The 14,985-nt window shown below is 38.7% G+C and overlaps 1 protein-coding gene across 8 annotated transcripts in view; it reads right to left on the bottom strand.

Annotated features, from left to right (window-relative positions):
• Positions 1–3,109: 3,109 nt before the first annotated feature.
• The window catches only part of LOC140196367 (protein EFR3 homolog A-like), a 170,347-nt gene continuing 158,471 nt past the window's right edge, over positions 3,110–14,985 (bottom strand). For 6 of the 8 annotated variants that reach the window (XM_072255508.1, XM_072255500.1, XM_072255462.1 and 3 more), the window contains 5 exons: positions 11,384–11,472; positions 8,223–8,271; positions 7,057–7,160; positions 6,460–6,509; positions 3,110–5,977 (listed from right to left, as the gene is read on the bottom strand). In XM_072255508.1, the coding sequence (XP_072111609.1) occupies positions 5,869–5,977; positions 6,460–6,509; positions 7,057–7,160; positions 8,223–8,271; positions 11,384–11,472 (401 nt within the window). In that variant the 3' untranslated portion in view covers positions 3,110–5,868. Of the gene's footprint in view, positions 5,978–6,459; positions 6,510–7,056; positions 7,161–8,222; positions 8,272–11,383; positions 11,473–14,985 lie in introns of those variants that run through there. The other 2 variants (XM_072255483.1, XR_011885695.1) reach the window with 2 other exon arrangements.

Genomic DNA, 14,985 nt, shown 5'->3' on the forward strand with positions numbered 1-14,985 from the left:
TTCTCCCTCATGTCACCCCTAAACTTTTGCCCTTTAACCCTCAACTCATGTCCTCTTGTTTGAATCTCCCCCACTCTCAATGGAAAAAGCCTATCCACGTCAACTCTACCTATCCTTCTCGTAATCTTAAGTACCTCTATCAAGTCCCCCCTCAACCTAATATGTTCCAAAGAATAAAGACCCAACTTGTTCAACCTTTCTCTGTAACTTAGGTGATGAAACCCAGGTAACATTCTAGTAAATCTTCTCTGTACTCTCTCTATTTTGTTGACATCTTTCCTATAATTTGGTGACCAGAATTGTACACACTACTCCAAATTTGGCCTCACCAATGCCTTATACAATTTCAACATTACATCCCAACTCCTATTCTCAATGCTCTGATTTATAAAGGCCAGCATACCAATAGCTTTCTTCACCACCCTATCCACATGAGATCCCACCTTCAGGGAACTATGCACCATTATTCCTACAAATGTTTGTAGATTCCTCTGTTCTCCTGCATTCTTCAATGCCCTACCATTTACCATGTATGTCCTATTTTGATTACTCCTACCAAAGTGTAGCACCTCACATTTATCAGCATTAAACTCCATCTGCCATCTTTCAGCCCACTCTCCTAACTGGCCTAAATCTCTCTGCAAGCTTTGAAAACCTACTTCATTATCCACAACGCCACCCATCTTAGTATCATCTGCATACTTACTAATCCAATTTACCACCCCATCATCCAGATCATTAATGTATATGACAAGCAACATTGGACCCAGTACAGATCCCTGAGGTACACCACTAGTCACTGGCCTCCAATCTGACAAACAGTTTTCCACCACTACTCTCTGGCATCTCCCATCCAGCCACTGCTGAATCCATTTTACTACTTCAATATTAATACCTAACGATTGAACCTTCCTAACCAACCTTCTGTGTGGGACCTTGTCAAAGGCCTTACTGAAGTCCATATAGACAACATCCACCGCTTTACCATCAACATTCCTAGTAACCGCTTCAAAAAATTCAAAAAGATTTGTCAAACATGACCTTCCACGCACAAATCCATGTTGACTGTTCCTAATCAGACCGCGTCTATCCAGATAATTATACACACCATCTCAAAGAATATGTTCCATCAATTTACCCACCACTGACGTTAAACTCACAGGCCGATAATTGCCAGGTTTACTCTTAGAATCCTTTCTAAACAATGGAACAACATGAGCAATACGCCAATCCTCCGGCACCATCCCCGTTTCTAATGACATTTGAAATATTTCTGTCAGAGCCCCTGCTATTTCCACACTAACTTCCCTCAATGTCCTAGGGCATATCCTGTCAGGACCCGGAGCCTTATCCACTTTTATATTCCTTAAAAGCACCAGCGCTACTACTACTTTAATCATCATAGTTTCCATACCTTCCCTACCAGTTTCCCTTATCTTACACAATTCAATATCCTTCTCCTTAGTGAATACGGAAGAAAAGAAATTGTTAAGAATCTCCCCCATCTCTTTTGGCTCCACACATAGCCCTCCACTCTGATTCTCTAAGGGACCAATTTTATCCCTCACTATCCTTTTGCTATTTATATAAAAGTAGAAACCCTTGGGATTTAGTACTAGACAACAGGGTGACCCGTTGGGGCACCCTTTGAGAGAAGGGTAGTGCAGTCTGATGTGACCAGAATGTACATTAAATTTTCCTGAACGCTATTGGTATTGCTTTGCCTTGGAAACTGAAGTAGAAAACCTCAGTTTATTTATAAAGGACGACACGTAGCAAAGCAAATATAGCTGCTCCTCGTTTAACGAAGGACACTTTTGATGGCATCATTTCTGGTTTATCTGCCACCCTTGTGCCTCTCGTTGTCATTCTGGAGACGTGCAGTCCTTCCATCCCCCGTGTCTTCATCTCTTCTGCTGTTTGTTGTTTGTCTCTGATCCTGGAGATGTGCATGCCTCTCCTCCTGTCTCTTCTTCTCTCATCTTTGATCCTGGAGTCGTGCGGCCCTGGCCTCATCTGATTCTTGTTCTCTCCCTCTCCTTGCCACTTCCCGATGATGTTTGGCGTCATCTCTTGACCATAATGTCCCCCTTTCCTTTCCACATGGCATAATTAGGCTGACCAATTTTTTTTTACCCTAATGCTGGATAGAAGATACGAAGCAGTAACACCAAAGGATGCTGATTACTCTTGATGTGGTTGGCGCTCTCCTAAATGGGCGTGATATGGTCACCGATGCCCTTTGACTGCAGCAAAAGGTTTTATGGGTGCCTCTAAGTACATCATTACAATAAGATTTAATTATCTCTTATTGATGGGTGGCAGTTAGATCTGTCCCAATCCTGCACATAGTGATGGTGATTAGCAGAATGTGACCCCTTGAAATAGAGCTGCCCTGCCCTTTTGCTCCGGTAGGTGTCGCTGCTGAGGCTGGCTGTGCGCATGCGTCGGGCTGTTGCGTCCCGATTTCCATGATGGCGGATTGTCCCTCGGGTCAAAGCGAGCCTGTTGATTTTGGCGAATGAGCAATTTTATATGAAATATAAACTTTGAACTTTGCCTGCATTCTGTAAGTTAGTGCATTTTAATTCGATTTAGCCAAAAAGGTGCCGCTGTAATGTACCGTTTGCGCTAATTGGAGGTCACAGTCACAGCATGAGAGTTTTAGTAGAATATAGATACATACTTTGAACTTTGGTTCATGGCAAAAACAGTTTCTATGCATCCACCTTTATTTTCTTCTACTCTGGCCAAGTCTGTTTTCACATACATGTGACACAGTGCAGAAGCAAACAGTTAAGCTCCATTTGTGACCTTTTGCACTGAGATAGGTTCAAGGCATGCAAATTACCATGAGGAAGAACACAGCAGTGCATTATGTCAAAAATCTTACATAAAATTCAGAGATCTGAAAAGCTACTATATAACAAGTATAATTAAGACCGATAACATGTCATGTCATTCTCATGCTTAATATTTAAACACTGGTCAGGCAATTGTTTTGCAATTTTCACACGTCACTGCATAATTTCATAATGTGAGTTGTCTGAATGTCAATCATGCATCGTGAAATCCATCTCCATAATAAAAAAACAAGATACAACAATACTATTTGTTTTGTCCTTTTAATTGTGCAACATTTCACATCCCATTAGGTTTATAACATTTCTGAAGGTTGATAAAATTTGAAGTCATAGAAGTCTATGCTTTAAAAATGAACAAATACATTCAAAGTGTAAAGCATTATCTGAAGACATAACACATGACTAGGATTGCACAATACATCATCCCACATGATCTTGGTTTCAGCACATGCATGAAAGCAGTCTAAAATTGAAGAAATGTTGTCCATAAGCCTTTATAAACAAAATCACCTCTGGTCATATGTCACAAATTCACGAACAATCCACTGATACTATTAAAAACAACTTGCTCAAGAACAAATGGTATTTTCAAAAATGCTAAGAAAAGTCACAACATTCATTTAATGCAAGTATATGACTTCAACCAATACAAAATTACTATTGCTCACAGTATCAATCAAGTCTAGTTTCAGCATTGAAATGTTTTAGGTTTGCCATTTATTTGGTTAATAAAAAAAAAATTCCCAATCGAGAGAGTTGTCCAATGCAGCCTTTTCTCACATTGTACAGTTATCAGAATTCTAAATGTAGAAGACCAAAACAGGTAGCAACTTGCCTATTATTTCTAAAAGTATATGGAGTTTCAAACTGAAAACAAATGTAACCAAAATTAAACAAGACAAAAAGCATCGTTTAATTGTAATAACTTGATTGGAATAGCAAAGGAATGAATTTCAACACTATTATAAAATAACATAACCCTGCCACTCCCAAAATTGATACTTCAAATGTGGCTGATCGCTGAGCTTTCACAAAACCTCCAAAAAAACTAGCAATTGATTCATCTAGTATTCCTTGTAAATCTTCATTTACACATCTTAAATGTATAAGCTAATACAAAAAACTATGTATTACATATAGACTTTTAACCTCACCATCTCAGATTTATCTATGCACTGGACCAGTTTAAAGATTTCATGTCGCACCCTCCAGAATTACTTAAAAGCACTGAAACAAATTAAAAAATGTTGAGTTTCAAAATGATAGTAAAAACACTGGCCAAGTCCAGATTCTAAATAAGAGATTATGCATTAACAAATTTGTACTCAAGTTGTTTTACTTCCTAAACAAAAACAGCATTTACTCACTGTGGAGACTAAGACTGGGGAGGGATGCAGAGGCAAAAAAAGCAATGTAGTGGAGAGCATTAAGCAGTTTGGATCCCCCGGTTTACATACAGTGGCATGCAAAAGTTTGGACAACCCTGGTCTTCTGTAACTGTGAATAGCTAAGTGAGTAAAAGATGAACTGATTTCCAAAAGGCATAAAGTTAAAGATGACACATTCCTTTAATATTTTATGCAAGAAAACTTTTATTTCCATCTTTTACAGTTCCAAAACAACAAAAAAATTCTATTCAAAAGGTTCAAAGGAACATCTATACAAGCCAGATGCATTTTGGAAACAAGTCCTGTGGACTGATGAAGTCAAAATAGAACTCTTTGGCCGCAATGAGCAAAGGTATGTTTGGAGAAAAAAGGGTGCAGAATTTCATGAAAAGAACCCCTCTCCAACTGTTAAGCATGAGGGTGGATCGATCATGCTTTGGACTTGTGTTGCAGCCAGTGGCACGGGGAACATTTACTGCTAGAGGGAAGAACGAATTCAATTAAATACCAGCAAATTCTGGAAGCAAACATCACACTGCCTGTAAAAAAGCTGAAGGTGAAAAGAGGATGGCGTCTACAACAGGATGATGATCCTAAACACACCTCAAAATCCACAATGGACTACCTCAAGCGGCACAAGCTGAAGGTTTTGCCATGGCCCTCACAGACCCCTGGCCTAAACATCATTGAGAATCTGTGGATAGGCCTCAGAAGAGCATTGCATGCAAGACGGCCCAAGAACCTCACAGAACTAGAAGCCTTTTGCAAGGAAGAATGGGTGAAAATCCCCCAAACAAGAATTGAAAGACTCTTAGCTGGCTACAGATAGTGTTTACAAGCTGTGATACCTGACAAAGGGGGTGTTACTAAGTACAGCCATGCAGGGTGCCCAAACTTTTGCTTCAGACCCTTTTCCATTTTTGTTATTTTGAAACTGTAAAAGATGGAAATAAAAAAGATTTCTTGCTTAAAATATTAAAGAAATGTGTCGTCTTTAATTTTATGCCTTTTGGAAATCAGTTCATCTTTTACTCGCTTCGCTATTCACAGTAACAGAAATTCTGACTGGGGTGCCCAAACTTTTGCATGCCACTGTAAGTGGAATTCTAGGTACCAAATGTGAATAAAACTAATCCAAATCACTCAATATGGATGGTTTGGAGAATACATTAGAAATGAAAATTGTTAACAAGTAAATGTTTTGTTACATCTTTACAAGTTTGGAATGCTACTGAACAAAAATGACAGAAATTCATTTAAAAGTTGTTAACAAATATGGTAAATGATGAATAACATAGTTATCTCAATTTTTTGATGAAGTCCATATTTTAATATAAAAGTCATGCATAAATGTGCTGGTGGCACTTTCACAGTTGTGAATGTGGACCTCTTGCAGGGTAAAACAAAGTATTTTGCTCAAGAAAATAGCAAGTTTTTAAATACACACTTACACTACCTGATACTTGTACATTTACACATAATAGAGTGCATCACAATGATCACCAGGCCAGCAAGCCCTAATAAATAACTGATTGTTCACCTAATTTATTGAGAGATTCAGTGAAAATATTTCACAAGATATAAATCAATGGAGGCATCTCAAACAGAAGCAGCAACTAATAAACACAAAGGTCTGGAAACTTCATTTCATATACTGGGATGGAATGATACTGAACATGTCCGGCTGTCACACTCATAGATCCCGATGGACTTGGAGGCGGTCTGCTAGAGAAAATTCTACATCAGATTATTGACTTACTTCCCACTTTGAAAAAAGTCATTTTCAAACATTCAGAACTCAATGCATACACATCCGTTACTGTGCTACAAAGGCAAAATATTTTCAAAGAATAGTTATTATTTCCATTTAATAAAGCTGTATTTAAATAAAAAAAATCAGATCAAGTATGGAAGATGTCCACATCATGCCCAGGAAGAATTCTACTCAGCAGTGCAACTGTAGTAATGTGATGAAATGTTAGTTAAGAGGTTATCACACATTGGTATTTGAAAGGACAATTTGATAAAGATTCTTCACTTTTGGTAAAATCAGAAACTAATAACAAAGTAATCCCATGTGCAAGTTAGCAATCTCTAATTGCTTAGTAATAACTGGAAATCCACTTATTTTTAAACTTCATTATATATTAGTTGGCCAAAACAAAATAAATATACTTAAACACTTTTACTCATACACAAGTACTCACCTTATTGTCAATTCAAATATCTCTGCAAGCCTGTCATGAAGAAAGTTTGACTGAAAGAGACATAAATAGGACTTATTGTGGGAAGTAAACTAGTGACAAAAGCTTAGTAAGTTTTGTATAAAGTTACAATAGCTTTTGAAAGAGTCAAGCTTTAAGACCAGTCCTGTAACTGGAGTTTTCCCAGATATCTTTTCCTCCTTTTATAAAAAGCTATAGCAATAATGTTGAATATCATGACAAAGACAATTTTGGTTCTTATTCATAGAAAACCATTTAAAAATATACATCATCTTTCAAGTTCACATTAATTAAAATGTATTGAAATATTCCATTTTCAGTGGACCCCAAAATGAACATAATCCCCTTCTACAATGTGCATGCAGCTATAGATCAGTAGCTTGAAAAAAAGGAAATCTCTCACAATAGCCACTAGGCTGCTCACTCAAAGAAAATAATGTTTTCAGTTGGAAGGAGAATGCAATAAACAGAACATTGATGAGGCATATGAAATACACTACTAAATGAAATGCAACAAAACAAATTTGCTTTTATTAGCATTACATGCCGTGTTTGCACGGTATTAGAAGTTTGACTAACCTTGGATTCACACTGGGCTGCAATCTCCTCAAATGGTGCTTTCTGAAACTTCTCAATTATTTGACGTCGCTTCTCTCTTTCTTGTTCTTCAAGATTTTGACTATCTGATTTATAGAAAGGATGAATTAAGCCAGGGAAGTGTATTATAACATTTCAATTTCTTAGTTTAATTCAGATTCATTGCATTGACATACACAGTGAAATTCAGTCACAAGTTATCCAAAATGACTCACTAATATTAGAACAACTTTTTGCTACATTTAATCTATGAACAGTATACTAGAACCTGATCAACATTGTATCACAAACCTATGAACAATCCAAAATTTGCCTTTACTTATACACCCAGGTCAAATTCTCTCCAGAACCAGGTTGTAAAATAATTCAAACAAATGTGGACTTGGATTACACGAGTTTATTTTAAATACTGATTTCTTCCAGAATTAAAGACACATGCATTTTGTTTGCCCCTGTAGCCCTCAATTCAGAAATCAAGATGGTCAGGAAAATATGAAAAAACTATGAAACAAATTAGTAAAAGAATATTATAGCATGTTATGGATTATTTCCAAGAACGGCTAAAAGGCAAGGCTTTTACAAAATGATAACTTTTCTTTAAAGCACTTATAAAATGAAGATTGGATGGGAGGTGTTAATAACTGTGCAATCTGTTAATCGACAGAGAGAAATAACATTAAAAGATTAAAGAAACAATGTTTTATGGAGAATCCGGAATCAAATTTTGTGCAGATCAAAGATTTCCCCTTTTATTAGTAATTTGTCCACTCTAGGTCTGTCACATTATACTATGATCTGCTGTTATTTACATAACATTACGTTGGCGCGTGGCCAAGTGGTTAAGGCGTTGGTCTAGTGATCTGAAGGTCACTAGTTCGAGCCTCAGCTGAGGCAGCGTGTTGTGTCCTTGAGCAAGGCACTTAACCACACATTGCCCTGCGATGACACCGGTGCCAAGCTGTAGCGGTCCTAGTCCTTGTCCCTTGGACAACATCGGTGGTGTGGAGAGGAGACACTTGCAGCATGAGCAACTGCCAGTCTTCCATACAACCTTGCCCAGGCCTGCGCCTTGGAAACCTTTCAAGGCGCAAATCCATGGTCTCATGAGACTAACGGATGCCTATATATAATATTTATATTAGACATACCAATAGCTTTCTTTAATGTTTCAAAGGTGATTTCTTCAACTATCTTTGCCTGTAGAAAATAAAATAAAGTACTTGAATCAAATCATGCATCATTCCTTAAAGTGGTGCAAAGGCCACTGAGGATCTGTAGAAGTAGTTTATCCACTCAATTCTAGGATGAGCATCTTTAGTTTTGTGGAGAGACTGAGATTCACAGAATGGTAACAGTATGGAATTACACCAATCTTATTCTTATATAGTTGACTTATTGGAGGAAACCACACAAATCTACAACACATTTGTGCTCATTCTTTCCTTTCACATCCTTTCTTTCCAGAGACCGTCATTTAAAAAGTTTCCTTTGAAAGTTGCAAATGAAAGCTCCCCACCTCTCGTCATCAACTAGGAAAGCAGGGTTGATTCTCTCTTACAAAGGAGTTGATACAGGCTTGAAAAATCATCAAGGGTATAAACAGTAGGTAGAGAAACTGACCATTCTCAGGAGACACAGAATGAAGGTGGTAGGCAAGCAAACCAATGACAGAATGAATTACAAAACAGTCAGCCATTAGCAACAAGATGCCTTGCCAAAGTGAGAAGGGGAAAGTAGAGACCAACTCAGTTATAGGATTTTAAGGGGACAGATCTGATGGAGTTAAATGTTGCTCTTTCATACTGTGAACTTTGCGATTCTGTGATTTATCATTGATGATAAATTTATAAGCCAGCTTTTCCAAAAATGCAGTTATTTCAGCCAGGCATCAACACAGACGAGTGAATTCATAAGCATTCATGAGCATAATGTCTATTCAGCCTCACAACTATTTTCACATTTTACTGTCACATTATCTAAATTTAAAACATATTGAAGTAGGATTTTTTTGAGATAATCTGCAAAACATTGTGTGCCATGTCAAACCAAAAGAAAATTCCAAAACCTGTCTACAATTTACTAAAAATTAAAAAACAAAATTGAGGTCAAAAAGTATCCATTCCTCTTGTAACTACTGTGCTAACTTTCCTCAGGTGTAATACTGTATATTACCTTACCCAATATGTTGATATAGAAAATTGGAGGATCACCTGAAGAAATACCTTCTCTCTTCATAAGGTCAAACAGTATGGTAGATTTTCAGCAGACCAAACCAAAACGAAGACAAAAGTGCATTCAAGGCAAGTCAGGGAAATGATAAGAGTGAAGCACAAATTTGGGAAAGGATACAAAACCATTACAAGGCACTGAACATACCTCGGAGCTCAGTGCATTTCATTTTGAAAAAGATGTAAAAATTGAAATCACAGCTACACTATCTAGGTCAGGCCATTCCTCTTAGTTGCCAGAGAAGAATGGCACTTGTAAGAGAGGCTACTGTAACACAACAGTCATCCTGAGTAGGTTGTACAATTAAGAGGCTGCCAGTGGAGATGAAGCTCATAGCTCCACAATCTCTAAGGCCTTGCACAAAGGGTATTTATGAAAGAGTGGCAAGGAAGAAGCCCTGGCTAAAAACAAACAGCTTATCCTTGGCCGTGAAGTCTTTGCAAAGCATCAATTGGAAGGTACTGTTTAAATGTGGAAGATCTTGTGACCAGATGTTACTGAAGTGGAACTTTTTGGCCTCAATATTATGTGGTCCATGTGGCGTAAATCTAATACAGCGCATCTGTCAGGTAACACCATCCCTACTGTAAAGTATGGAGAAGGTAGCCTCATACTATGGGGATGCTTTTCAGCAGCAGGGACTGCTTTTCAGGCTTAATAGGAAGATGAATGCTGCTAAATACAGAGAGATCCTGAATTAAAACCTGCTAGCCTCTGCTAGAAACCTTAAACTGGAGAGGAAGTTCATCTTTCAGCAAAACAACAATCCAAAGCACACTGCCAAAGCAACCATGGAGTAGCTTCAAACAAAGGAAATTGATGTCCTTGAGTGGCCCAGAGTCCTGACCTTAACCTGATCAAACATCTCTGGAAATTCCTCAAGATTGCTGTCTACCATTGCTTCCCAACTAACCTGGCACAGCTTGAGTGATTTTGCAAGGGGGGAGCTTTGGCTTTAACAGGAGGAAATGTACGGCATGGTAGCATAGTGGTTAGCACAACACTTTTCAGTACTGCCAACATGGGTTCAATTCCTGCTGCTGCCTGTAAGAACGCACTTGGAGTACTGTGTCCAGTTCTGGTCACCTCACTACAGGAAGGATGTGGAAGCATTGGAAAGGGTACAGAGGAGATTTACCAGGATGCTGCCTGGTTTAGAGAGTATGCATTATTGATCAGAGATTAAGGGAGCTAGGGCTTTACTCTCTGGAGAGGAGGAGGATGAGAGGAGACATGATCCTCTCATGTCTCAAGATATACAAGATATTAAGAGGAATAGATAGAGTGGACAGCCAGCACCTCTTCCCCAGGGCACCACTGCTCAATACAAGAGGACATGGCCTTAAGGTAAGGGATGGGAAGTTGAAGGGGGATATTAGAGGAAGGTTTTTCACTCAGAGAGTGGTTGGTGCGTGGAATGCACTGCCTGAGTCAGTGGTGGAGGCAGATACACTAGTGGAATTTAAGAGACTTCTAGACAGGTATATTGAGGAATTTAAGGTGGAGGGTTATATGGGAGGCAGGGTTTAAGAGTTGGCACAACATTGTAGGCCGAAGGGCCTGTAGTGTGCTGTACTATTCAATGTTTTAACATTATACATTTTCTCTGTGACCACATGGGTTTCCTCCAGGTGTTCTAGTTTTCTCCCCATTCCAAAGATGTACCAGTTGGTATGTTAATTGGTCTTTGTAAATTGTCCTGTGATTAGGCTAGGAATAAATTCGGGGATTGCTGGGTGGCATGGCTTGAAGGGCTAGAGGGGCTACTCCGCACTGCATGTCAATAAATAAATAAATAAACAACCAGACAGACAGACAGATAAACAAACAAATCTCATCTTCCTACACCGGAGATCCTTTAAGCAAAGGTCCCAAAATATAGTTCCAAAGAAATCAAAGTAATTCGATTTTAAGATGAAAGTTATATAGTTGGGAATTGGGTGAGAAAGTGGTTTGGTGAAAAATGGTGAGAAAAATTATATTTAGTCGACAAGCATTTACTTTACATAAAGAAGAGATTTCTGTCTTAAAACTACAGAAGTAGCAGAAAGTCAAGAATAATGGAAAAGGGTTTGTTTACCTTGTCCTGCGGAACATTGACATCAAGGAGGTCAACTTGGATTGACACTGTGTCAACAATGCTTTTTCTTCTGGACAGTCTATCTTCATCTAAAAAACATTTATATGCAATGTAAGTAAATGTTCTTTTAACTTATGAAATGCAATTAGGCATTTATGAACAATTGAACAAAACTTATAGACATGTTGTAAAGTATTTTAGGATCCAAATGTACAACAATTTATTCTTCTATGAATAATGTAGTATCGCACGCTTTCTCAGATTTATTCAAGATTCAAAACCCATTATTACCATTCATTTAAAACTGCATTTGGAAACTGATAAAAACATTAGACAGAATAACTATATTTCTCACAAAAGAGTTATATACACCAGCCACCTATCCTTTAACGTTTTATCAATACTAATCACAAAAAATATCTATTCTCAAACATTTAAGCATTCAATAGTATCAAGTTACCAAAAGTGGATAGTGGTGAAGCTTGCCACACTAATTCGTACTTGAAGGTGTAGTTTGTTGAAAATGTACGGAAGACATGTGGTAATATCTCTGCTCACTGTGATTAGCAAGAAAAGTTTAACAATGTGGCAGTTCAGATATTAACATTATTGGTAGGATATTCCTTCTGTTAAAGCCAATGTTCCCTCTATTGTTTTTTACAGCTGCGGGAACCAACCATTACTCTGAGCAGGGAAGTTTTACATGGCCTGAAAACTTTAATAAAACATTATATAAAAGAAAATTCCAGTTGTGTGGCAGAGGCTATGTGCGTGGGAACATTTCAGTTACTGCATGGCCATGCACCCATGTGGCTTGGAGGGAACAGTAGTGGAAGCATTATTAAGCTTTAAATGTTCAATAAGGTTACAGCTAAATAACTGCGTTAACTTTTCATTTCTTTGATATTGTGGGCAATATAAAGCTAAAAGTACTTCAGATGAAAGCCATTAATTTAATATCCAAAATAAAAGCACTCAATTATCTGGGACATTTTAGTCCAGAAAACAAAGTTCTTTCAGGTGATTTGATTGTCATACTTAAAACTTGGGAGATAGATAGTGTTTAGTGGACATATTAATGCAACTAAATAAATATTATGAAGAACCAGCACACATGATCATTGAGATTTTTTTTAAATATGGAGATAGTGATAAACCATTATAACAAACTCACAGATCAAACAAATGCTCAAGAAATAAATCTGTTCAAATCCTAGATGAGGATGAAAGGCAAACTAAAACAGAAACTACTAAAACGCTCTGAGTCGCACAACATCTGAGGAGAGCAAAACAGAGTTAGTGTTTCAATGTAATTATCTTTCATCAGAGTTAGGAACAGCTGTAGATAAACAGACTTTAATATTGCAGAGAAAATGGAGTGAAAAAAGCTCTAAGGTGGAAGGCAAGAGAGTTTAAGATCATAAGACATGCAAGCAGAATTAGCAACATGGCTGTTTTATTATCCCTCTCGACCCCAATCTCCTGTCCTCGCCCCCGTAATCTTTGATGCCATTACTAATCAAGAACCTATCAACCTCCACTTTAAATATACTCAATGGCAATGAATTTCACAGATTCACCAGCCTCTGGCTAAATAAATTCCTCCTCATCTCTGTTCTAAATGGACGTCCCTCTATTCTAGGGGTGTGCCCTCTGATCCTAGACTCACCCAATATAGGAAACGTTCTCTCCAAATCCACTATCTTGGCTTTTCAATATTCAATAGGTTTCAATGAGATCACCCCCTTATTCTTCTAAACTCCAGTGAGTACAGGCCCAGAGCCATCAAAAGCTCCTCTTACATTAACCCATTCACTCCCGGAATCATTCTCCTGAACCTCTTGACACACTCCAATAACAGCACATCTTTTCTTAGATAAGGGGCCCAAAACTCATCCAAGTTCTGTCACGATGGTGCCTGCGTACCACGTTCCTTTGGTTGACTTCTTCTGGTTAGATCATGGAAACATCTTTTTCACTTCTGTTATGTCTTTTACGTTTGATTCTCGTCTTGGATGTGATTCTAGAACTGTTGCAGCCTGTGTTTTGCTGTTTGGAGATTGTTTGGGTGCTTCACCACTCTGCAGTTACCAAGATTCCAGAGGCAGAGGCAACATGAGTGAACCTCAGTGGCGAGAAGACTGCATAAGCCAACGTTTGACCCCATTTCACCGATTATAGCTTTCATCGTTCGCCAATTAAAGCAGTGATGGCAACAGAAACATCAATGCAAGTGCGGAAATTTGGAGATCGTTTGGGTGTTCCAGCGCCCTGCAGTTTCTGAGAGGATTGCGAGAGGCAGAGGCAGCTTGCGCGAACCTCATAGCAGGCTTGCTGCAGGGTGGAGCGTACGTCAATGCTTGGCTCCATTTCACTGACTCAAGCGACCAGCCATTGACACAAGTGCAGAGGGTGAGTATCAGCTATGCTACCAGAGAGGGAACAGCCTGCCACTGCAGGGAGAGTTGCCCAGATTTTTTCTGCATTTTGGATGTGGACTTGGGACAATAAAATCTTTTATTGCGTCTTATTGTTTTTATATTTTGTGTTTTTTTGCCCAATCTTCTCATTATTTTTTGTGCAGGGAGGGGGATTTGATGTGCCTGTTCTGTTTTTGTTCATTTTTCTTTGCGGGGAGGGGGGATTTGGGGTTGATGATCAGGCTGCCTTTCTTTTTTTTCTTGATTTCATGGCTACCCAGAGAATTGAAGAATTTCAGAGTTGTATACTTTGATAATGAAATGAACCTTTAAAACTGCTCACGATAATCTAAGTGCTATACTACTAACATCTTATAATGCCTCAGCAATACATACTTGCTCTTAAATTCTAGTCCTCTTGAAATAAATGCTTACATTGCATTTGTCTCCGTTACCATCAACTCAACCTGCAATTTAACTGGTAAGGAATCCTGCACAAGGAATCCCAAGTCCCTTCATACCCCTGATTTTTGAATCTTCTTCTGTTTAGAAAATAGTTTATACCTTTATTCCTTCTACCAAAGTTTATTACCATGTACTTCCCTACACGGTATTCCATCTGCCACTTCTTTGCCCATTCTCCAAATCTGTTTCAGGCCTTCTGCAGACTCACTGCCTGGTCAGCAATACCTGAGCCTCCACAAAGCCATCAGTTCCATCACCAAACCATTCACGTACAATGTGAAAAGATGACCTTCAGGAGGGGGAAAGGGGATAGGCAACAAGTGCAGAGCACCCCTGTGGCTGTTCCAGTCAACATCAGGTACACTGTTTTGGATATTGCTGTTGGGGAATGACCTATGAGAGGAAGGACACAGCAGTTAGGTCTCCAGCACCGAATCTGGTTCCGTATCTCAGGAGTGAAGTGGGGATAGGTGGTGAGTTGTAGTGATAGGGGATTTGTTGATTAGAGGGACAGAAAGGAGGTTTTGTGGATGAGAATAAGTTTTCGGATGTTTGCTGCTTCCTGGGTGCCTGGGTCAGGGATATTTTGGATAGATTCCACAGCATTTTTAAGTGGGAGGCTGAGCAGCCAGAAGGTACCAATGGCAGTGGGTAGAGTGGGTGACAAGGCCCTGCAAAGTGAGTTCAAGGAGTTAGGTGCTAAGTTAAAGGACAGGA

Source organism: Mobula birostris, chromosome 1 (genome assembly GCF_030028105.1).
Source record: "Mobula birostris isolate sMobBir1 chromosome 1, sMobBir1.hap1, whole genome shotgun sequence".
NCBI lineage: Eukaryota > Metazoa > Chordata > Chondrichthyes > Myliobatiformes > Myliobatidae > Mobula > Mobula birostris.